Consider the following 22,737-nt stretch of genomic DNA (forward strand, 5'->3'; position numbering starts at 1 on the left):
CCCCGGTCACCGGCCTACAGAGCACACCCCCCTCGGCCCTGGGCCGGGGCCCCACTTTCCGCGCAGCCAGGAGGGAGGGTGGTTCACGCCTACGGCGTCCCCCCCGCCCCGCCCCGACGCTGGGGACGCTGAACGGAGCTGCGGAGCTGAGCACCATATGGCGCTCTCCCAGCAAACCCAACAGGCGCTTCTGTCACCATTGGGAAAGTGGCATGAAGCTTAATCTCTCGATGAAGTGGAAGATTGTCCACTTTCGCAGAAGCCCCTGCAAACAGCTCTTGCTCGGCGGTTCTATTTTTTCCGTCCTCCTCTCCTTCTCACATGCCCGCACCAGCGGGGTGAGCTGCAGGCTGAAGCTCCCTGGGCGCCGAGGCCCAACCCGTAACTAAAGCTGCATATTCTCCAGGTCGACCACTCCCGGGTCTGACCGACTGGGAGATAATGGGATCCCAGCCCCTCCTCCCTTTCGTCCTCCCCTCCCCAGGCAGGGCCTGCAGGGCCCAGGAAGACGGCAAGGGGGACCTTGTCTGTTTCTGTAGGATTTCCCTTCCGGGGAAATCTGGGGTGGGCCCAGGGGGCTGCAGGACACAGAGCCGAGGGGAGAACCCAAGCGGGGTTTGCCCTGTGCGGCATTGCCAGCACCGGGCTGTAAGCAGTTCATCAGAGTCGGCTGGGCCACTGACAAGGCGTTGCCCACAGGCCAGAAGGAAAGGGCTTTGATCACTTAGGTCCCCTGCACTGGGGGCAGGGCTGGGTGGGTGTCCTGCTCTGCTGTTTCCTGGCTGTGTGACCTTGGGCGAGTCACTCAACCTCTCCGAGCCTCAGCCCCTGCCTGTGGGAGTAAAATGGTATCGCCCCTTACTTCACAGGCTGAGGACTGTATGGTAAACAGTGTCCTCTGGGCCAACGTGGAGGTCCAGGTGTGTGTGTGCCTGTGCACGGCTCTGCGGGACTAGGGGAGGCCCGAGTGTGGAGTCCAGAGGAGCAGGTGGGGGCCGGGCTGGGTGGGGCTGGGGGCATCCCATCCCGCGGGCAGTTGCCATTCACACCAGCCCACCAGGTCCACCTCAGGCCTTTCATCTGATGGGGGGTCGGGCGGAGGCCCAGACGCCAGGCCATGTCAGGCCGGTGGCCCCTGGTGTGCCAGGACACGCCTGGGGCGCTGCCTTGTCACTCTAGGAGCAAAAGAAACCAAACTAATAGAACCAGATGGCCACCAGGGCTCAGTGCTCCCGGACCGAAGCGGGCACCAAGCTATGATGTGACACGGGAATCCATCATCATTCGGGTGTCCTGGGGGGGCCCACGGCTGCCCGCTCAGAGCCTCGGGGCCTCCTGGGCCCAGCTGGTGGTGCTGGAGACCAAGGAGCCCGCTGCGTCCCCGGTCTGGGCCTGTCTAAACGCCGGTCCTCGTGGTTTCTGCCGAAACACGGGACACGTCAGCCGTGCCCTCTTGCCTAGTCTGTTTCGCGTGTGGAGACGGTTCCTGAAGCCGCGAGTCAGTTAGGAGCCCCCACTTCGTCCTCGTGACGCGCTGCACAGGGAGAGGTAAGCGGCATGTGGGTGGGGAAGCTGCCGGCTCCTGGTCCCCGAGGGACGCCCTCCCCGGCCTGGGGCCGCCTTGGAGGGCCCAGGCCTCCTCAAGAGGCTGCTTAGCTGTCTGCTTAGTTTTGCTTTGAACAAACAGACACTGAGGCTCCATGGCTTTTCTTGTTTTTATCTCCCCACTTTTCAGGAAAATGAAATCAGCTTCTTGACTTAAATAAGCATTTAACAGCTCACGAAGCCCCAAAGCCCAAATCAAACACGTAACTCAATCGCCAAGCAGCCCAGCAGGCTGAAAACCTAAGTGCAGGTGCAAATGCCTCTTTAGGCCTCTCGGGTTCGATTAAAACAGCCCAGCTCTGAGGCCGTTTCCCGATGGTTGATACAGAGAGGACCCTGAGCCCGGGGCCGCGGTGGCCTGAGACCCAGGCGCTCTTGGACAGGACTGTAGCCAGAAGCAAACAAAGCACACGGCAGTCCAGCCACAAGCCGGGCCGTCAACACAGTCTGTCTCTCGGGCGTCATTTTAAAGAACAACCCTGGAGACGGAAGTCTGACTGCTCTGGCCTCACCAGGGAGGCTGGAACCACAGCACTATCTGCTGCTGTCTCCTGTAGCTCAGAGGCAGCCCGAGCTCCCAGACACGACCCTCCCCGACGCTATCTGTTCCGACTGGCTTTGCTTTTAAGCCAGCGTCTCCGTGCCCTGTTTCGGTGAGGGGAAGTCCGGTCGTCCAGCTGACAGCTCTGTGGAGACAGATGCCCTCCCTCTCCCCCCGCGCCCCGGCCTGGTTCCGTTCAGTTCTGAAGAGTCTTCAAAATTAAATGTCAGCCGTTTGGAAGCCATTATCAGGAAACAGCAAGTATCAGAAACTCGACTGGGCCTCCTGCAGGACCGCGTGCCTGGTGAGGGCTCCCTGCCGCCATCCCAGGAAGGCAGGCGGCCTGAGGGCTGCTCCCTCTCGGGTCCAGGGAGCACCTGCTATGGGCACCCGGACGACCCCGGAGAGATGGGCTTCTATCTGCAGCGGTGTCCTCTGCGGTCAGTTCCCTCCCAAGCCTGGGGGCGTCTCAGACAAAGAAAGCTGCACCGTGCGTTCTCCCTCCCCGGACCCTGCAAGGACCCCCGTCGGCGACCACCCCGGGGGGGGGTGTGTGTCCTTCTGGTGGTCACCCTGCAGCTGCTTCTCATACCACACGCGCACTGATCATCGGAAGCTCCAGGGCCCCTGGCCACGGGGCGGACGCAGGGCGACCAAAGGGAGCCCCTCGTTCTCTGAGGGTCGCGAGCATCGGGTCGTCCTGCAGCAGATGCGCCAAAGCGGCGCAAACGCAGAGCGGACATGGCCTCTCATCATTCCCCAGGTTGGCCCGAGTGGCCGCGTGGAGACTAGCAGACCCTACGCCGCGAAGAGGCCTTGCAGGGCAGCTGGAGCCGGTCCTGCTCTTGTCCTCTCCACCCAGAAGCAGAGCCCCACAGGGCCCCTCGTCCCTCTCTCAAAACCTGAAGCACATCACACCTCCCCCCTGCGCTGCGGCCTGGCCCCAGCTCTCGTCACAATATTCCTCCTGCGATGACGCTCGCTTTCACCCCTGGAAGCCAGGTCATGCCACGTGGCCTGCGTGGACCAATGACGTGGCACGGCAGTGACGTCACTTCCAGGTGGCTGCGTTAACGGCCTGTGCTTACCTCCGCGGCCAGCTGTGCCCTGCCCTGGAGCAGCCTGGACTGCGGAGCCGTGCCGGGGGGAAGGAGGGCGGGAGGGCCCGCAGCCCGCTGTGCAGGTAGCACTGAGATTTGGGGGTGTTGCTCCTGCAACAGGCCCTGGCGCTCCTGCTGACATACCTACTGTGAAACGGCCCACGGGCTTCCTGAGAAGCCGAAATAGAATACAAGCACTCTAAGTGGGCCCTCACCCCGACCATCCCACCGGACAGGTCCGAGGCCCCTGGCCCCCGTGTTCTACTCGCACCCTTGTTTGATGCTCTGTGCCCGGGAGCACGTCCCGTCTTTCCCAGGAACGTGCTGGCGGGATGTTTGTGCGCTTGTTCCTCTTAGAGCTGCTCAGTGCAGCCCAAAGTGGGGACACTGCCCGGTGCCCATGGGGCCCAACCAGTACAGTGATGCAGGGCGAGGGAGGCATCAGGGGGTGGTGGGGACTGCAGCCAACTGGAGCTCGTGCCCCTGCAGGGCAAGCACCTCATGACCTGGCCCCGACGCTCCCTCACCTCATCACCCTCACCCTCTCTCTGCCCGTCTCCATTCAGCCACTCTGACCTCCTGGCTCTTTTTCTCCAAGACTCTGAGCATTCGCATTTGCTGTTCCCTCTGCCTAGAAAGCTGTTCCCCTCGGGAGCACCATGGTTCTTCTGCCGCTGCACTTGCTCTCGCACCAGAGGAGGCTGCTGGGCCACCGTGTGATGGGAACTCCACCCGCATCCCACACCCCCTGGTCCCTAATAGGTAATCATCGGTAGCTTATCTTTCTCCCCGAACATAAACTATGGGAGAGCTGGGCTCTCTCTGCCTCTTATGTGTCTTTGTGCGTCCTCTGAGCCTAGAACAGCAGGGGGGTGCTCAGTATGTACGTGCAGGCTTAACGAACATGGGATGATGAACAGATGACCTTCACCACGACCTTCTGTCATCATTTCGTACGAGAAAGACAGCCACGCCGAGGAACGAAGGGTGTCCCTTCCAGGCAGGGGCCACTGGCAACCCTGCCCCGACGTACTCCAACGTCTGTACCTCCTCTGAAGTTTATCCAGAGGCCCGCCCTGCAGCAGCCCCAGGACCACAGTCATCAGTGTGGAAACCTGAGGGGACAGACGTCGGCTTCCCCGGTAACATCCACGTTGTCCCGGAGGTGAGCTGGGAGTAAAAGAACGATGAACTAGTCCTGCCGGCTGGGCGTGGCGGAGAAACAGGTTTCACCCTCACAGACACCTCCTCCCTCAATTACGGGGCACTGTTCCCCGAGCTATGGAATATTCCAAGCCCTGATCAGTCCAACCTCCTCCTTGGTCTTGACAGTGAGTCCCAACCACACATGTGGATCGTGCCCACGCTTGGGGACGACGTCTGGTCTGCAGACACGAGGCCCTGGGGCCGAGGCAGAACCCTGGCTGGCAGGAAACGGTCTGGGGGAGCCCCCTGGGAGCTGACCATGCTCGGCAGGTGCATGGAGCCCTCATCCTAAGCTCCCATCCACCCAGGGTGCTACAGCAATTCAACGACTAAATTAAATTTCTGAATATTAAATTAATGATGGAAATCTAAAATATTAATATATTCTAATTGAATATTCTCTGATAAATTATCTGAGCATTTGCAGCAATTTGATTTTACTTTCATTTCTCAAGGAACTTTCAGCTGCATAAATATAGCCATTAAAGCGATTCAAGAAAGGGAACATTTTCTGCTCAGATGAGGGACCGGTAAACACAAAGGGATCTGTACGTTTCTTCCGCGTGATTGATTAAATCACAGAACCCAAGGCGGCTGAGTCGTTCAACGACGCTTTCTTCGTGTCCCTCTGGCTTTTGCGAGGACGGTGCACACTCCCCGCAGGTCTCGACTGCGTGTATAATCACAGGGAGGCCTGCAGGCTGCCATGGAAGACCCCCGATGGCACGTCCGTGCTGGGGCTGCTCTTTCGGAACCGACACCACGTGGGGGCTGATGGTGCCAGACCCTCCCCACGGCGGGCTGGGCAGGGGGTGGACCCTGCACCGCGGGTGACGTGATGGGCACCCCCGTCCCCTCACTGGGGAAGGAGTCCCGCTGTTTCTACGAAAATGCATCTCCAAATACTTGAGCACCTCCTCAAGGAGGTACGGCTCCTGGTGGGGATGAGCTGGAGCCCCTGGAACCTCTTCCTCAGTTGTTCATGGTTCCTTCTGTTCCAGTGACCCTCACAACAGTGGATGGTGTGGTGAAGGCAGAGGTGACATTTCCGCCATCTGTTAAGATCTATCTATGGGGGTGAAAACCCAGACACAAGCAAACTCCTGGAGCAAGCCCTGCTCTTAGTTTCTTCCCAGAGGCTTCAGTCTGAGAAAATCCACTTCTTCTTCTTCATTCACCCACACGCGTTTCTGGCTTTGCAGAACGGGCCTTAAAGATCCACGAGAGAGGTTAGGAATTGGAGCATCTGAAGCCTCTGCCTCTTAGAAAGCAGCTGCGTCTGCCTGAAACCTGCTCCCAGGCGACTCCTTGAAAGGGAGGTATGCTGAAATTGAGGAGGGCAACGTCCACCTGGGGGAGGGCCCTCGGGCACCTGGGGGAGGGGCAAGTCCCAGTTACACTGCAGTGTGCATCAGACAACCTCCCCCAACAAGCAAGGCTTATAAACCCCACAAGTATAGCAAAAGTGCTATACTTTTGCTTTAAATGGTCCGCTGGATTTTAAATAAGTCAAGAGAAAAAAAAATACAGGCTTTTATGTTAACCCACACATTTATCTTCTCTGATGTTCTCCATCCCTTCCCGTAGATCTGAATTTCCAACTGGTGTCATTTCTTTTCAGCCAAAAGGACATCCTTTACCACTTAACGTGGGCCTGATGCTAATGAGTTCCTTAAGTTTGTTGATCAGAAATGCCTTTATTTCACCTTCAATTTTGAGGGATTTTTTTTTTTTCCTGGATACAGAATTCTTGGTTGATGGTTTCTTTTCATTCAGCAATTTGAAAATGTCATTGCCCAGAGACCTCAATCACTTCTAAAGAGAAGCCAGCCCTTGTTCCCACTGTGGTCCTTTGTTTGTGCTGCATTTTTCCTCTGCTTTCAAGGTTTTCTCTCTAGTTTTAGAGTTTCAGCAGTTTGACTATAATCAAGGTATGGCTTTGTTTGTATTTGTCCTACTTGCGATGCACTGAATTTCTTGGATATATAAGTTTGTTCCTCCATCAAATTTGGGGAAATTTCAACCCTTTTCCCTACCTTACTATCTCTCCTCTCCTTTTGGGACTCCAGTTACACACGTTAGGCCACTTCATTTTGTCCCATTGAAACTCTGTGTGTTTCAATCCTCTCCCCTGCCATTCTTCAGACTAAATAATTTTTATCGATTGACACACTGACCTTTCTTCTGCCTTCTACAATCTACTTGTAAGCCCATCCAGTGTGTTTTTCATTAGAGACATTATACTCTTCAGTTTTACCATGTCCATTTGGTTATATTTTTAGAGTTTCCATCTTCCTGCTCTGATTCTCAATGTATTCATTCATTCTGACCATATTTTCCTTTAAGTCCTTGAGCCTATTTATAAGAGATACTTTAAAGGCCTTGCTGCTAATTCCAGTATCTGGGTAACCTCAGGGTTAGATCCCGTGAGCGGTTTTTGCCTAATTATGGGTCACGTTTTCCTTTTTTGTTTTTTTTTGCATGTCTAGTAATTTTTGTTTGGATACTGATCACTGTAATCATTGTAGATGATATTATACAGAGAATCTGGTTCTGTTATCTCTCTCTGGAGGCTGTTAACTTGGTTGGACCGAAATTTAACTCTGTTTACCTTGCCGTAGGCAGCAGCTGAAGTCTCTTCTCTGCGCTTTCAATCTTCTAGCTGTTGCTTTTCTCTGGGTTCTTTGGAGTTCTCCTTGTGCGTGCACGGTTTAAGGGGTAGCCAAGGAGCTGGACAGAGCTTATAAGTGTATCTGGGAGTCTCCATCTGTGGCTACATATTTTATAGGACTTATCCCCTCACATTCCGGCTGCTTTGTCAGTTCTAAACCCCATCTTCCAACTCCTCTGGCCAGTAAGACCGGGTTTCTTCGTGAGATCTAGCCATACTTTGAGGCAAGGATGGACTGGGGGGTGCTCTCAAAGGGAAAGCCATATAAACACAGGTCTCACCCAGTGCTGTTTTCTTTTCATGGGTGGAGTCCCCTACAGTTTCTGCCTATACTATTCATCACTCTCAAGTTACTTCAAATAGTTTTTATCAAAGAATTTCCCCTAGAGTTTATAATCGTAATTTGAGGAGTGTTAGTCTGATATAAACTACTCCACCGTTACCAGAAACAGAACTTCCAATTTCATTATTTCAAGGATTGTTTATCTAACCTAACCATCTTCATAATGATCGTGAAAGGCTGACTAGTAGAGGTGGGCATGATGGCTGTATCATTCATTCACTCAATAAGTACTTAATGACATCTACTCTGTCCCTGCTGCTGTGCCTGACAGGTGAACTATCCCTCAAGGCCCTTTACATTTACTGGGGAGACAGACCTATAATCACTGAAAAAACAATGTCAAAAACTCTACCACAATGGCAGGCAATGGGGAGGACCCGTGTTGGTCCTGAGAAGTGGGGCATTCTTAAAGGAGGCAGGAAGTAGCCAGCTTGGGGGGTGTCAGGTACAGGGGGAAAACACAGGACTCCAGGTAACCAAGGGTGTGATCAGGACTGGAAGCTACAAGTAGCCCAGCATGGCTGGAGTTTGGTGCACCAAGGGGCAGAGTCAGATCATGGGGTCCCGTGTGATGTGCTCCAGGGTTAGGTTTTCCCCTGGGGACAAAGGGGAAATGACGGAAAGGGAACAACACACACACATCGTGCTTTGAAAGGTCACTTTCTTCCATGAGAAGGTGCATAATGACCATGTCAGTTATTCATTCATGGATGGACACCTTCAGAGTACCAGAAAAATAGGTTCCTAGGTGGACTCAGTGACAATTACACTGCTAGGTCACCCAGCAGACATTTTGTAGGATAACATTGAGTTAAAATTCAGCCAGCTCCATCACATGTATTTATACATCCGATCCACATTTATGGAGAGTATACGGGCTCACTCACCATCTCCCTGTCACACGTCTCATAATGCAGACCCCAGCCCAGGGCACATTTCATCACAAAACTAGGTCCTGAGCTCTTGTCCCCCAAACCCAGATCATCCTCCATTTACGCAAAAGGTCGATAAATACTCGTGGTTGGATGTGAGGCTATGTGGTGCGCGTGCACAAAACGGGCACAGAATTGTCAAGAAACTGTGAAGAAAACTTTTGACTTCAGTTGGTTCAGGATCATTTGGATTGTCAGATGTGAGGGGCTGAATTTTACGACCCTTTCCAAGCCACCTGCAGCCGAGCTCTCGACGTCCCTACTCTAGAAAGGGTCTCCTGCTCGCCTTTTCCAAGAGACCATCCTTCATGCTAAGCGATGATGTAAGGACTTCCTTCCAGAGTCTTCTATTTAGAGCGCCCTTGCCAGGCTCTCTGGCAGGGACCCCGAGGATGGCTCTGCGTGACTTCTTGTCTGGTAAAATGTCAACTTCCAAAATTAAAGGACTCGTCTCCCGAGAGCATTACCTTCCTCCTCATCACCTACAGCGGATTCCCACAGTCACCCTGGACCACCTCTCAAGTTAACAAATTCCCAATTTTTATTAGACTCAGCTAAGAAATGCATCCTCTTTCTAAAAGTTTGATTTGATTCTCATTCTAAATCTTGCCGGAAGTCAAACCTAACATCCATGCTGGAAAAGCAAGTGTGTTTTTAAAACCCTCCTCTAGTCTACATGTGAAGGAATCCTAACCGAGGTTGGGAAGGGACCAAATTCGGGATGGCAGACAGAAAGCTGATGCCTGGCGGCTCTTGAGGCCACAAAAGGGCTCTGTGTTCTCTCCCTTCTGAGCCTCCAGTGACTGCGCGGTGCCTGGCACCCATGGATGGCCCCAAACTGTTCTGTCCAGAGCCCAGGGCTGGAATTTGGGAGCAGGAAGGTCTCCTGTTAACGTGTGCCGGGTGTCCCCTCCTGCCGTTCCCCATGATCCCCCCATAATGAAAAGCCTCTACCCAGCTTCCCAGGGGATCAGCTTAGCGACTGTGACTTGGTTCCTCGTCCCTTCTGAGAGGACAGCCTGGATCTTCTGAGTGCTGTCGCCATGGAGCGGCTGCATCTCCTCACTCACCGCTTCGCTGAGAGCGCGCTCTAATTCTGCTGGGCGTGGCACCGGCAGCGCGCACCGGCCTCGCCAGGGACGTCACGGCTCCCCGCAGCCCTGCCAGCAATAGCCGCCTCGCCCTGCCCGGGGCCCCCTCGGCGGGGCGAGCGAACGCTCAGCGAGGGTCTGTTCTCCCTGAATGGCCCAGCGAAGGCTCACGAAGAGGCAAGATACTCTTTCCAAGGAAAACGCCTGTAAGTGACAGAGGTTTTGGGGGAAGAACATTCTGCCGGCTGCTCTCCGTCCCGCTTTTTCATTTAACATATCTTATCAGAAGGAAACGCGGCGTAGTGAGCACAGAATTGCAGCTGATCCCAGCTGAACCTCCGGAGCTCCACACTCAGCTTCCCACTCCCATCAAGCTGTAGTCACGCTTGCTGTGATTTGGGCTTCTTTCGGGGCAGCAACACCCCCCCCCAAAAAAAAACACTGACAGGAAACTCATCGACTTCCTGCAGACACAAGCGGGGTAGAAAAGCGCCCCAAACCCTCGCCTGTGCTCGGTAAGAGTTTAAGGGAGAAAGAGGGGAGGAGGAGCGAGGGAGGGAGCGGGGGCAGACGGTGAGCACACGAGGGTGCGTGCACGTGTGAAGTGGGGGGGGGGGTGCGCACGCGTGTGTGCGTCTGCCTGCATGAGTTTCTGGGCTGAGTTCTCCCGTAATGACTTGGAATCCATTGGGAAAACAAATCTTTTACAGAAACCGTAATGGAGATTCCATTTTCCGTCTGCTGGAGATACCATCTCCCCATAAGGATCAGCTCAGCTTGGAGGCCGACTCCAGAGGAAGCAGTGCCAGGATCCCCCCACAAATGCCACATGCCACGGCCAGCATGCTGTGTGAGCCCATGGGCGCCCGGGACAGCGTTTGCCATCGGGATTGCTGCAATCACTCCCTCCCTCATTCATTTATTCATTCATTCGACACACGTAGTGCCTGCCGTTTACAGCACAGAGATGCAGGCAGGGCCCCTGCCTTCAGGAGGCCTGTCCTTGGATGAATAAATAGCAGGCATGACGTCAGACTGTACTAAGTGCTACGGAGGAAGTACAGCGGGACAGTGGGGTAAAGAGAGACCAGGCTTGGAGAAGGGCAGGTGAGTCAGGTCTGATCGCTCACCTAGACCACCCCCTTCCTTGGCGCAGTGGGGCCCTTCGAGCCGAAAGGACGCGCACTTTCTCGTCTGGGGAAACCCCGTGGGGCAGCACGCAGCCGTTTCCCACACGTACCCCTCCTTCTGGGCACAGAGCTGGGCCGCGTTCCCCGGGGTCCCCTGCAATTTGGCCAATGGAATTCAGGCGGGAATGGTGTTTCCCGCGGCCAGGCCCAGCCGATCCTGCGCTCCTCCCCCTGGCGCCCCGCATGACAGCCCCCAAATGACCTTCCCAGGAGCAAGAAATAAACCTCTGTTCTGTTAGGTTTCTGAGATTGTGGGAACGCCCGTCAGAGCGCCAGCCCTCCCTGCAGTCCGCGTTGGAGCAGACGTCCACCCGGAGGTAGCCTCCCTCCAGGGGCTGCGGACGCGTCGGGGGTTCCGAGCAGCAGAGGACACGGTCTCTCCAAACCACAGCAACACTGCCGACTAGAGGACAGGAGAGGCCGCCCCTCAGTGGGTCTGGGCAGCGGCTGCTGGCTCCCGGCAGGCGGAGCGCGCAGCTCTGCTCACCGCACGCCGGACGCCACGCCCGCACCTCCTGTCCCCACGGCTCCAGCTTAGAAACATCACCGGCAAGGAGAGTCCTCAGGAGCCTGCGTGTGCAGGGGCCCGAGAGCTCCCGCCGTCGCTGCTTGCCTGCCGGACTTTGCGAGGTTTGCGTTCACTGGGGAGGGGGCTCATTTCCCTGCTTCAGAGCGGTGCACGCCCCCCATCAGGGCACACAGACGTCACTGTGGCCTCGTGAGACGACTGTGCCCCCTCAACACGGCCCCAGGCCCGTGGGGCGCGAACACCTGCTACCCGGGGGAAGCCGGCTCTCCCCTCTCCTACTGCCAGACCCGACCTCTCTGCCTCGGGGCCGCGGGCAGTGGTCAGGCTGGAGGCGCACGGGTGTCTTTCCTCCACTGTCCGGCAGAGGACAGACGTGGCGGGACCAACCGACCCAGCAGATCTTGGGAACCCCTGCAGGACAAGGGCTCTGCCCACAGTGGCCTTCTCCCCTTTTGGGACCTTTCACAGGCCTGGGTACGACTGGGCACAGAGGAGGGAAATTCCTCGTATTGGTACCCATATCATCAACTCTGAGAAAGCTCTGAGAGCCAGGACGACAGAGTATCCCAGTGGCGGCAACATGCCTGACAAATGCACGTGTGTGAGTGAGCAAACGCCCCCTCGGGGCTCACTGCAGACTCACCCATCACTACAAGCTTCCTGCCGAGCGTCGAGTGTTGGTGAGGATGACTCGGCCAGACGCTCCGGGGTTTGGGAAATGAAGTGGATCTGGCTCGCGGGTCAAATCGGGCCCACCGCCTGTTTTTGTAAATAAAGTTTTATTGGAACCCAGCCACGCCCATTGGTCTACATATTGCCGAGGGCCGCCTTCACGCTACAAAGGCAGAGTAGAAGAGTTTCGACAGAGGCCAGTCGGCAGGCTCCCAAAGCCTAAAACATTTACTACCTGGTCCTTTACGGAAAAAGTTTGCCAATGGTTCTGAAGAACCTCAGGGCAGGACAGGAAAAAAGACGCAGACGTAGAGAATGGACTTGAGGACACGCGGAGGGAGAAGGGTAAGCTGGGACGAAGTGAGAGGGTGGCATGGACATATGTACACTACCAAATGTAAAACAGATAGCTAGTGGGAAGCAGCCGCATAGCACAGGGAGATCAGCTCGGCGCTGTGTGACCACCTAGAGGGGTGGGATAGGGAGGGTGGGAGGGAGACGCAAGAGGGAGGGGATATGGGGATATATGTATACATACGGCTGATTCACTTTGTTATACAGCAGAAACTAACACAGTATTGTGAAGCAATTATACTCCAAAAAAGATTTATTAAAAAAATAGATAATCAACAAGGACCTACTATAGGCAATTATACTCCAATAAAGATGTTAAAAAAAAAAAAAAGAAAAAGTTTGCCAATCCCTGAGTTAGATGGACAAATTTCTACTAGAGATGACCTTTGGGGAGTACAGCCCAAGGCCTTCAATAAAACTGGCTCACACAATGAAAACCTGACTCCCTGTCCAATTTGCTCTCAACACTGATGACACTTGAGAGGAAGCTTCTGGCTCCAGTGTATCTAAGACACGTCAACACTTGCATGTCCCACCCCCACCCACCCCAGAGCTATGTTTTCTCTGCTTTATGCTTGTTTTACAGTCAACTTCCGTCGTAACAACTACCTCCGGCTTTCCAACTGTGAGCTAATAAAGCCTCCTTTTAGAATAAATTTATTCCTACTGAAAATGAACTACTAGAGAAAATCTTAAGTAAATGGCAAGTGGCAGTCTGACGCGGCAAGGGCCTCGAGGGCTGGGGGGGGCCCCAGAGCCGAGTCACTGGCACCCCCATCGGCATGGGCTGTGCCCTGGGCCTGGCCCCTAGGCCTGGAGGACGCTCAGTCTGGGAAACTGCGCCCGGGCTCGGGGGGTCGATGCTTGAGTGCCTCCCTCCGGTCCTTACCTCCGTTTCGCCGTGATCTCGCCCTCCCAGGCAGGCCGCTCGAGGGCGGGTGATGGCTCTGGAAGTGAACTCCCATCCCAGGGGATTGAGGCAGGAGGGCGGCTCTGTGTGACTGAAACTCAGCAGGATCCTATGGGGCCCTCCTGGTCACAAAAGCCTTTCCATGTCCCCTGTTTCTTACTTGCAGGAAAAGGGCTTCAGTCTCCTAGACCTTCCTGAATACCAAAGAGCAGATGCAAACACTTGCTAACCAGGGAAGTAAGGGAATGCGGAAACCAAGGGCGAAACAATCACGCTACATGCAGAGATCGAAGCAGGATCCTGGTTCCTGCTCAAGGAATATACGTAACGGTACCTTCAGTTCTTCTGCAGGAACTGAGGACCCCACCCAGGTGGAGGATGGCAGCTCCAGGCTGAGCACAAGATTCCTAGAGCCCCGTCCTGTTACCTCACCAGCAACCAGTCGGAAGAAAGTCACACACCCTGCAGCCCTCACCCCAAGTTTTGCCTATAAGAATTTCTCCCCCCAAACCATCAGGGAGTTTGGCGTTTTTGAGCACGAGCCGCCCATTCTCCTTGCTCGGCCCTGCAGGAAACCCTTCTCTGCTCCAGACTCCAACATTTTGGTTTGTTTGGCCTCCCCCGTGCGAAAGGCACACACACTTGTGTTCGGTGATATGCTGAGCTGGACACACCCTCCTGGCTCCTCCTTTTTTCCACGACTGCCACACACAGCACTTCTGACGCCAGAGGTGTCACCACATGCAGCCATTCTCTGCGACAGCAGCTGGGGGTGCCACCATTTAACTCAACTCTGACACCATCTCCCCGGAGAGGGCGTCCATCCCACAGGTTAAGGGCTCGGTGCCCCGAGACACTCCCACTTCAGACGTCAATTGCCAAGTCCAGGTTGTCACCTGAGCTTCTGACCAATTAGCTGTAAATCTGAGGTTCCAACAACCCCCTCCTTGGGTTTGATTAATTTGCTAGAGCAGTTCACAGAACTCAGAAAACCAGTGTACTCACTAGATTATTGGTTTATTGTAAAGGGTATGACTCGGGAACAGTCAGATGGCAGAGGCGTAGGACGAGGTGTGGGAAGGTGCTCGGAGCCTCCACACCCTCCCCGAGTGCCATTCTCACTGAATCTCCATGTGTTCACCCCCCAGAAGCTCTCTGAACCCCGTCCTTTTGGGTTTTTATGGAGACTTCATTACGTAGGCATGATTGATTACATCATGGGCCCCTGGTGACTGATTCAACATCCAGCCCCTCTTCCCTCCTGGGGCGGGCAGCGTGGGGGAAGGGGAAAGGGAAGGTCCCAGCCCTGCAGTCACAGGGTTGGTACCCCTGGCAGCTAGCCCCGGCCTTAGGTTCCCTTGGGACTTCCCAAAAGTTCCCTCATGCACATAAGCTCAGGTGTGCTAGAAGGGGTTTGCTACAGACGCCTGCAGACATCTTTTTCACTCTTATCATTTAGGAAACTGCACGGGTTTTACGAGTTCTGGCCAGAAACAGGAACAAAGACCAAACTAAGTCACGGCGTCACATGTGGTGAAGGCAGGGCGAGAGTCACGACACGGCTCCGTGGCTGTGGTGTGTATGGTGGGGTGTCTGACCTGGGGGGCCCTGCGAGGTTCGCTGCTTCATCTCTGCATTTTAATACCCGCCCCCCCAGCTTTCTGCATCAAAAAGAACAGGAAACAAAACAGACCAATCAGGCCAAGGAATGAAGCCGACGCCTTGATAACACTCGAGGGGCCCTAGCTCCACAGGTGGGGAGAGGCGCTGGCCACGGATGGGATTGTTTAATGGGGTTCTCACCACCACTTTATCAAATTGTTGCTCAGATTGGGTTGCAATCTTCCTTCAAAGGGAAGAAGATAATGCAGTTGATGGCCTTGATCATTGAAAAACAAATTTGTAAAACGAGTCCTTCTGTCCTTCAGGAAAAGCAACCTCGTGGTGGCTGCTGGGAGCAGGTGACCCTAAGGGAAGGGACACAGAACTGCCCCCTGGCACCTCAGGCTCAGTCTCAGCACCTCTGACTTTTCACCAAGATCATGGTCAGCGCGGACAAGCCATCATTCTCCATTCAATATCTTAGTCATGATCGGGAAAAAGTGTGAACGTGCAGACCAAAGGAAGGTGTCAGAGGTCAAAGGCCATGAACCAAGTCTCCGTCCCATCTCCTTCCACACACCAGAGCAGTCACTGGACAGTAACCGGAGAGAGAGGACCCAACGCAAGCAGGCCCGTCCACCCTGGAGGACGCAACTGCCCTTCTGACTTTTCTCTGTTCTGTGTATTACTTATCTCATTACTGAAAAGGCAAAATCTTGACCTTCTTAGACACCCAGTGCAGAGCCGGTCCCAGGCTCCAGGAACAAGCCCATCAGACTTGATTCGCGAGATCCCGGGAGAGGCAGGGGCTAAAGCCGAGAGCTTCCCCACCGGCAGGAGGGTCTCCACTTACCCTCACCAGCTGCTGCGGGAAGGGTCCGCGGGAGTTTTCTGGCACGTTGATGGGTGGGATGACCCAGTCCCGTTTCTGCCGCCTCAGCCCACTGGAGCTCTGGTGCTGCGGCCACGGCAACAGCGTGTCATTCGGCAGCTGGACAGGGTCCAGGGCTGCACTCCTCCTTCCTTTCTGCAGCGATATTTGGAAGGGAGAGAAGAGGAAAAGAAGCCTGGTTAGGTTTTGCAGAGGAAAAGGCATCTGTTAGAATTTGTACTATCCTAGATCCAGGGAAAGATTGGATGGTGTTGGGAAAAGTGGGGACGTGTTAGGGAAAAAAATCTAGCAAGACCCTCATCTCTACAAAGAAATGGACTACAGATTAAATGGGTGTTAAGAAACCATAAACAAAGAAGAGAATATAGCTGTCTCTTTAACCAGTACATCAGGGCTTTTTAAGCCCAAAACAATGGAAAAAATTACAAAGGAAAATATTCATACATTTTAACTTAAAACCCTTGTTTACGAAAACATACCCTAAAAGCAATTGATGAATTTACAACAAATCTGACAAAGAGCTAAGAGCCTGATTACATAAAGAGTTCCTACAAATCAATAAGAAAAAATTGGAACTTTATTATAACAGGAAAAAGACACAAATAGATAATTAACAGCAAAATAAATACAAAGGATCAATAAACTCATGAAAAATGTCCAGTCATCAAACAACACAAATTAAAGCAATATATCCTCCTCACCCATCAAACTGACAAGAGTAAACAAAATGAATCCTCCCCCCTGAGGAGCGTGTTGTGAGTGAGTCAGCAGAGGGTGATGGTTGAGGGTGTGGGATTTGGCGTTAAACAGACCTGGTGTCTTATGTTTACCTGCATCCAAAGATTCATGTGACACGGGGCAAGTCCCTTAATCTCTCTCAGCTCCAGCTACTTCTTTTATAAAACGGGCTTGGTAATAACAGCACTGAATTCAGAGGGTTGCTATGGAAATTAGACTGATAAGAGCCCATGCCTGGCGGGAACCAGCGGGACTGAATGTCGGCTGCTCTGAAGTCAATGGGGCTCCTCACTGCTGGCAGCAGCATTCTGCCAACAACCACCAGGAGCCTCAGAAATCGTCCTCGCTTTTGACCCCGTAACTCCACAGCTGGAAACCTGTCCCAGCGAAACTGCGTGTGGACAAAGCCTTCCAAATAAAGATGTTCATTGTGGTTGTCTTTATAATAACATTATGTATATGTGAAATAGTAAAAATACCAGGAAAAAATTCTGGAAGTCTGATGGTGGTAAATAATATTGAAATGCATTACACTACGTTCATGTCTTGGGATACTACCTGTCGTTAGAAGTTACTCTCTGTAAGTCAGAAAGAGAAAAACAAATACCGTATGCTGACGCATCTATATGGAATCTAAAAAAAAAAAAAAAAAGTTTCTGAAGAACCTAGGGGCAGGACAGGAATAAAGACGCAGACGTAGAGAATGGACTTGAGGACACGGGGCGGGGGAAGGGGAAGCTGGGGCGAAGCGAGAGAGTGGCATGGACATATATACACTACCAAATGTAAAATAGCTAGCTAGTGGGAAGCAGCCGCATAGCACAGGCAGATCAGCTCGGTGCTTTGCGACGGCCTAGAGAGGTGGGATAGGGAGGGTGGGAGGGAGACACAAGAGGGAGGAGATATGGGGATATATGTATGCATTTAGCTGATTCACTTTGTTGTACAGCGGAAACTAACACAGCATTGTGAAGCGATTATACTCCATAAAGATGAATTAGGAAAAAAAAGAAGTTACTCTTTGAAGATATGAAGAAATTCCATACACTAATAGGAAGGGGAGAAATGGCGCCAAAGTATACAGGCAGCATAAGTCCTCATGTTTTTTAAAAGGACAGAGAAAAGATTGGAAGGAAATACATAGAAAGGTAAACTCTGGTTTTCTCTGGTCACCAGTGAGTTTTTATTTTAATTTATTCCTTTTACCTTTCTGTATTTCTGAATGTTATAATGTACATGAAATTGTATAATCAGAAAAGCTAACGGGACTCACGTATACACAAGACATCTACACCCATATCGCCTCCATGTTCGTTTTCAAGGTGCCCCGCGTGGCTGCCTCTGCACCGTTCTCATGGTTGATGTTCATTTCACTCTGAGCCAGGAGCATAGGAGAGCTCACACGGCAGATATGGACCTCGGACCAGGACAGCCCAAGCCAGAGAGGACAGAGCTGGCTGGAGGCCCTAGGCGGCGGCCCCTCTCCAATCATGGCGGGGTCCCCACCCTCCAGCTGAGCGCCACCCAGTGAGAACCTGTTGGTCTTGGCATTGCCCGCTGGACCTTCCCCACTCCCTTTTGCAAAAAGTTGCATAGAAATAAGTTAGACACCCGTAGACAAAACTAATTCAAACAAACAAACAATCATATCGGTCCTGAACGCCAAACTCGATGCTACATCAATGGAAAAATCCATCTGGACAAGCCACACTCCAGAGAGACCCCCCCCCACCCCCACCACCGGGGCTTTCCCCACCAGGGGCCCAGCTGTCTTTCGTCTTGCGCTCCTGCACTTAAGAGTCTGCAGCAATTAAAAACCAAAAGGCTCCCCAGGCCTCTTCCCGTCCTTCATCAGAAGGATCCACGCAAGGTGTGTGTATCCCCAGCGGCCTCGATTTCTACGGAAACATGACGTTCTCTCAGCATCTATTCAAGTCAAACTAACAGATGCTGCCTGTGGCCAGCCCTGCATCTCGCATGATGACAGGGGTGGGGTCATCTTTGGGCTCCTTGATGAGCATCACAGAACAGTGCTCAGGATGGTCCTGGCCACCCTCCCCTGCAGCCAGGACGCAGACAACGGCTCTCCACGCGTCAGGGGCAGCCAACGCCTTGTGGGCCCTGAGCGTTCTGAACCGTCTCTGCCTGCATCTGCCCTATTGCCAAGGCTACAGGAGGGTCATCCCCCCTCTACCAGGGAGGCGACCGGGCGGCTCAGAGAGGCCAAGTAACTTCTGAAGGCCACACAGCTCTTTAGGCAGAGGCAGGGTCTGTGTGCCCCCCTCACTTCTGGGGTTTCTTCACGAGGCCCCATCCCCTCTACGGGTCCTCGCGTCAGTGTGCAGTGGGCTGGGCGGACACGGACATTCCCATCGGAGAGGCCCAAGGACGTCAGTGAAAAACCTCGGAGCAGCAGAGGCATTTCTGAGCTCCCGCGGCGTCAGCTTCCAGGTTAGAAATGCCAAGGGTGAGATTCCCACCTGGACTCCCCACCTCTGTGCCGATGCCTGCTGCGTGCGCTCAGTGAGCCCTCCAGGGGACTGCCACGTCCCACACACGCGTGACCTTGTGGGGGCTCCCGGCCTCACGGGAAACGAGGGTCACCCGGCGCAGGCACCTGCCTCAGCAGAGGGGACCCGCTTGGTGTTCGCTCTGAGCGCGTCTGCGTGCGTGTGTGGGGTGCTGGGGCAGGGGTCCCGGCCACAAGCACGGCCTCCGGGAGGTGGAGCCTGGCCGTCCCGGCTCCCGCCACGTCTCCCACCTGCGGCGCAGAGAATGCAGGTCTGCCTCGCCCGCTGATGCTTGGGCACCTGCAGAAGCTCACCCGAGACTCTGAATTTTATTTTATTTTATTTTTTATTTGTTTTTTTTTGCGGTACGCGGGCCTCTCACTGCCGTGGCCTCTCCCGTCGCGGAGCACAGGCTCCGGACGCGCAGGCTCAGCGGCCACGGCTCACGGGCCCAGCCGCTCCGCGACACGTGGGATCCTCCCGGACCGGGGCACGAACCCGCGTCCCCTGCATCGGCAGGCGGACTCTCAACCACTGCATCACCAGGGAAGCCCCGCTCTGAATTTTAGACTCAGAATTTTCAAGGTTTTCATCAAGCCGTTCTCCTTTTAAAAACCTGCTTTGTCCTCATTTGCTTAGGCTGAGCTTGCACGGCGTTAATTTCCCTATCGTGTTGTTTAAATAAATTGCACCTATTTGCTACTTTCTTAAAGCTGTGAGACAAATGTAATAACAAAATCTGGCGAAGATCAATGCCAGACCTGCACTAGCTTCAGCTGGGAAGACACACCCTCTTCTCTGGGGGAGGAACGCCGACGATGACAGTGACCCGTCACCTGAGGAGGCGAGCACGTGCTTCTGGACCCGCGAGGACCTCAGGCCGTCCAGAGTGCGGCGCGCAAACCCCGATGCGTAATCATACTAACGGTAAATCATGTTTCTGGCCGCTCTCGAAGGTATTTCCGAACAGACGACGGCTGCCGATTTCCCCACTGCACCCCGGTCACCCGTGTTTCTGAGCCAACGATGGCAGGTGTCGGGTGATAACGTGAATGTGGCCTCTATGCTCCTGATATACATGTGCATGTTCACCTACAGGCCTATAATAGGCACACGCATGTATGCAGAGGGGCAGGCACGTATAGACACACGTGCACACACATATATGTGTACGTGCCTGTGTGCCTATGTATCATATACATATGCATGTGTGTACATGTGTCCATACGTGTGTGTTTTGTTTGTTTCTCTCTCTGTGTATGTAACGTGTCACGATTTTCTCAAAACCAACAGCCCGGCCCTGACAGGCTGGCCAGGCCCCACATCACTGGTTCCTTACAGGCAGTTCAGCCCAGGTCAGAGGTCTCGTCACTGGTGGGGGTCGGAGAGGGTCCTGACTGCTGCGCCGGCCTTGGAGCCAGCCAAGCTGGTACCTGCAGATGTACAGCATGGCGAGTGCTGAGGAAATCGCCTGGTCCTCTGAGGGGACTCTCAGCCCAGCCCACCCCAGGGAGTAGCTGGTGCTCCACAAGCAGCCGCCGAGCGGGGGACGGTGTGCGGGGGGTGGGGTGGCGTTTGGGCCCTGGGGACCCCTTGGAGCCCTGACCCCAGGAAGGGGTGGCAGACGGGCTTCTACAGGGGCATCTCGAGGGGCCAGGACCGCTCAGGACATGCGTCTGCCCTGTTCTGCCCGCAGCGGGCCTTTCCCAAAAGGGGCGGAGGAGGGGTAGGGGCCACGGCTCCAGGTACAGACCACGCAGAGGCCAGACGCCCATTTGTGAGGCCCTAAATCCGTCTGCCTCTTAATCGGCTCTTGTTTACAAAGCATTTCTCCTTTCAGATGGCCTCTCCCGCTGAGCCTTCATCAGCCGGGCTTAGCATCTGATTCGTTCTGCTCTGAAATGGCGACTTACTAGGGGAGGAGCCGCCCCAGGCTGGGGTCCTAGCACCGGGCCTGGGACCCGGGATGAGTCTTTTCCTGCCTCTGGGCCTCCGTGCCACCCCCCCGCCCCAGGGCTGGACGAGCTCTGCGCTTTGGGGGCAGCTGGGGCGTGGGCAGAAGGCTGGGGTACCTTCTGGAGCGTAGCTTCTTCACGTCACAGCCTGGGGGGTTCGGTGGTCTCGCTCCTGAGCGACACAGGTGAGCTACGGAGTCACTGCCCCAACGGGCTCGCACTTTGCAAAGACAAAACGCCATCCCGTGCCTGTGCGGTTGCTTGGGCTGGTCCCCCTCGAGGGGTGTGTACACCCGCTCTGTCTATAGCGCGTGGGGGTCTGGGGAGCCCAGGACGGGGGTCTGAGATCCTTCTAGGTCACCTCGTCTCTGGGCTCGGCGTTTCTCTCTCGGCAGCTTTTCGGGACCAGTCTCAGGCATAGGCACTCTCTCTCCAGGGACAAAGTGACAAAGCCCCCATGCTCAGGAACACAGTTCAGTGAACTCAAGAGAAAAGGGGAGGAATGGAGACAAGGACCGTCTTCCATCCTCATGGGAAGGCCGAGGCCCCAGATTCACGGGCAAGCTGCACGACTGCCACCCTCACCCACAAGTCATCATTTCCACCTTCTCCTGGCACCCAGCCCAAACCTGGAGCCCAGCAGTGACCTGCACACCCGCCTTCCCGAGGCGGCTTTGGTTTTTTAGCTTCTCACCGCGCACATTATCTTATTTTCTTAAGCTCCCAGCAGCGCTGTGCCCGCCCGGGCCTGCTCTCCTTGTAAGGAGGGTTGCTCTGTGTGTCTGATTATGAGAGCGTAATCAAGTGTGACTTCTAGGTGAGGTCTGCAGGGACTCCCCGACATTAGGAAGAAGCTGGGTCATTTCCTTTCCATCATCATCCACAAGTGAGAGATGAATAATGTAAAACTGACCTGGGGCAGGTTTTAAATGATCGCCTCTTTTTTTTTCTTTTCTTTTTTTGAAAAAGGAACAAAAAAAGAGAGAGAGGGAAGTGTCAGGGGAGGACGATAGTCATATGCACCTCCTCCAATCTACATGCAAAAAGTTATAATCTGTCATCTTTTTCTATCACCCAACCACTCGCCTGGTAGGAACACAGAATTATGAAGAGCCAAGTATAAGCAAATAGGTGACTCGTAAAACACTCCGAAGTGACACTGAGCGGGGAATATAAACGATACAGACTCTGTCTTCAAGGCAGCAAGTCCCTTCCCAGCCATCATGCTTTGAGGAGGGTGACAGCTGCTTAGCAGCGAATAAGCGATATGTAGTGCTCACCTCTCCTGGTGACGGGAGTGTAGGTGACGGGTCCCACTGCGAGACAGGCAGGGACCTGGGACCCGGGACCCTCTGCTGCAGGGCTTGCACCTGGACAGACGTCTCCTTGAGCAACAGATACAAAGAAACTATAAGGGACTAAAAAGAACTGCACCCACGGCGCAGCTGGGGCAAAGTATGAACAAGATACAAAAAGTCCAAAAACCCAACTGCCACTTCTGAAGAGCCGGGGAGAAAAAAAAAAAAAAAAAAAAAAAAAAGCAGGGTCCTGCGCATGCGCCCTGCACTCACCACCACCAAAGCCACCCCTCTGGCCCGAGCCCTGGACACACCCCTATCCTCACCCCATACATGGAACCCCACGGACGCCCGGCTGCTTCTGCAAAGTGCAACGAGCTCCACTGTTCTCCAGAGAAGATGGCCCAGCAGAAGCCACTGCCCTCAAGAGGCGATGTGGATATGAAAACGGCTTCAAAATTCCCAGATCCCTGGGCTTCCCTGGTGGCGCAGTGGTTGAGAGTCTGCCAGCCGATGCGGGGGACACGGGTTCGTGCCCCGGTCCGGGAAGATCCCACGTGCCGCGGAGCGGCTGGGCCCGTGAGCCATGGCCGCCGAA

The 22,737-nt window shown here is 54.3% G+C and overlaps 1 protein-coding gene across 4 annotated transcripts in view; it reads right to left on the reverse strand.

The window, feature by feature from the left end:
• Positions 1 to 22,737, reverse strand: part of CDH4 (cadherin 4) — a 557,331-nt gene that overhangs the window by 135,861 nt on the left and 398,733 nt on the right. For all 4 annotated transcript variants that reach the window (XM_024128443.2, XM_028499091.1, XM_028499089.1 and 1 more), the window contains exon 4: positions 15,600 to 15,773. In XM_024128443.2, coding sequence (XP_023984211.1) covers positions 15,600 to 15,773 — 174 coding nt within the window. The remainder of the gene's footprint in view (positions 1 to 15,599; positions 15,774 to 22,737) is intronic.

Source organism: Physeter macrocephalus, chromosome 14 (assembly GCF_002837175.3).
Source record: "Physeter macrocephalus isolate SW-GA chromosome 14, ASM283717v5, whole genome shotgun sequence".
Taxonomy (NCBI): domain Eukaryota; kingdom Metazoa; phylum Chordata; class Mammalia; order Artiodactyla; family Physeteridae; genus Physeter; species Physeter macrocephalus.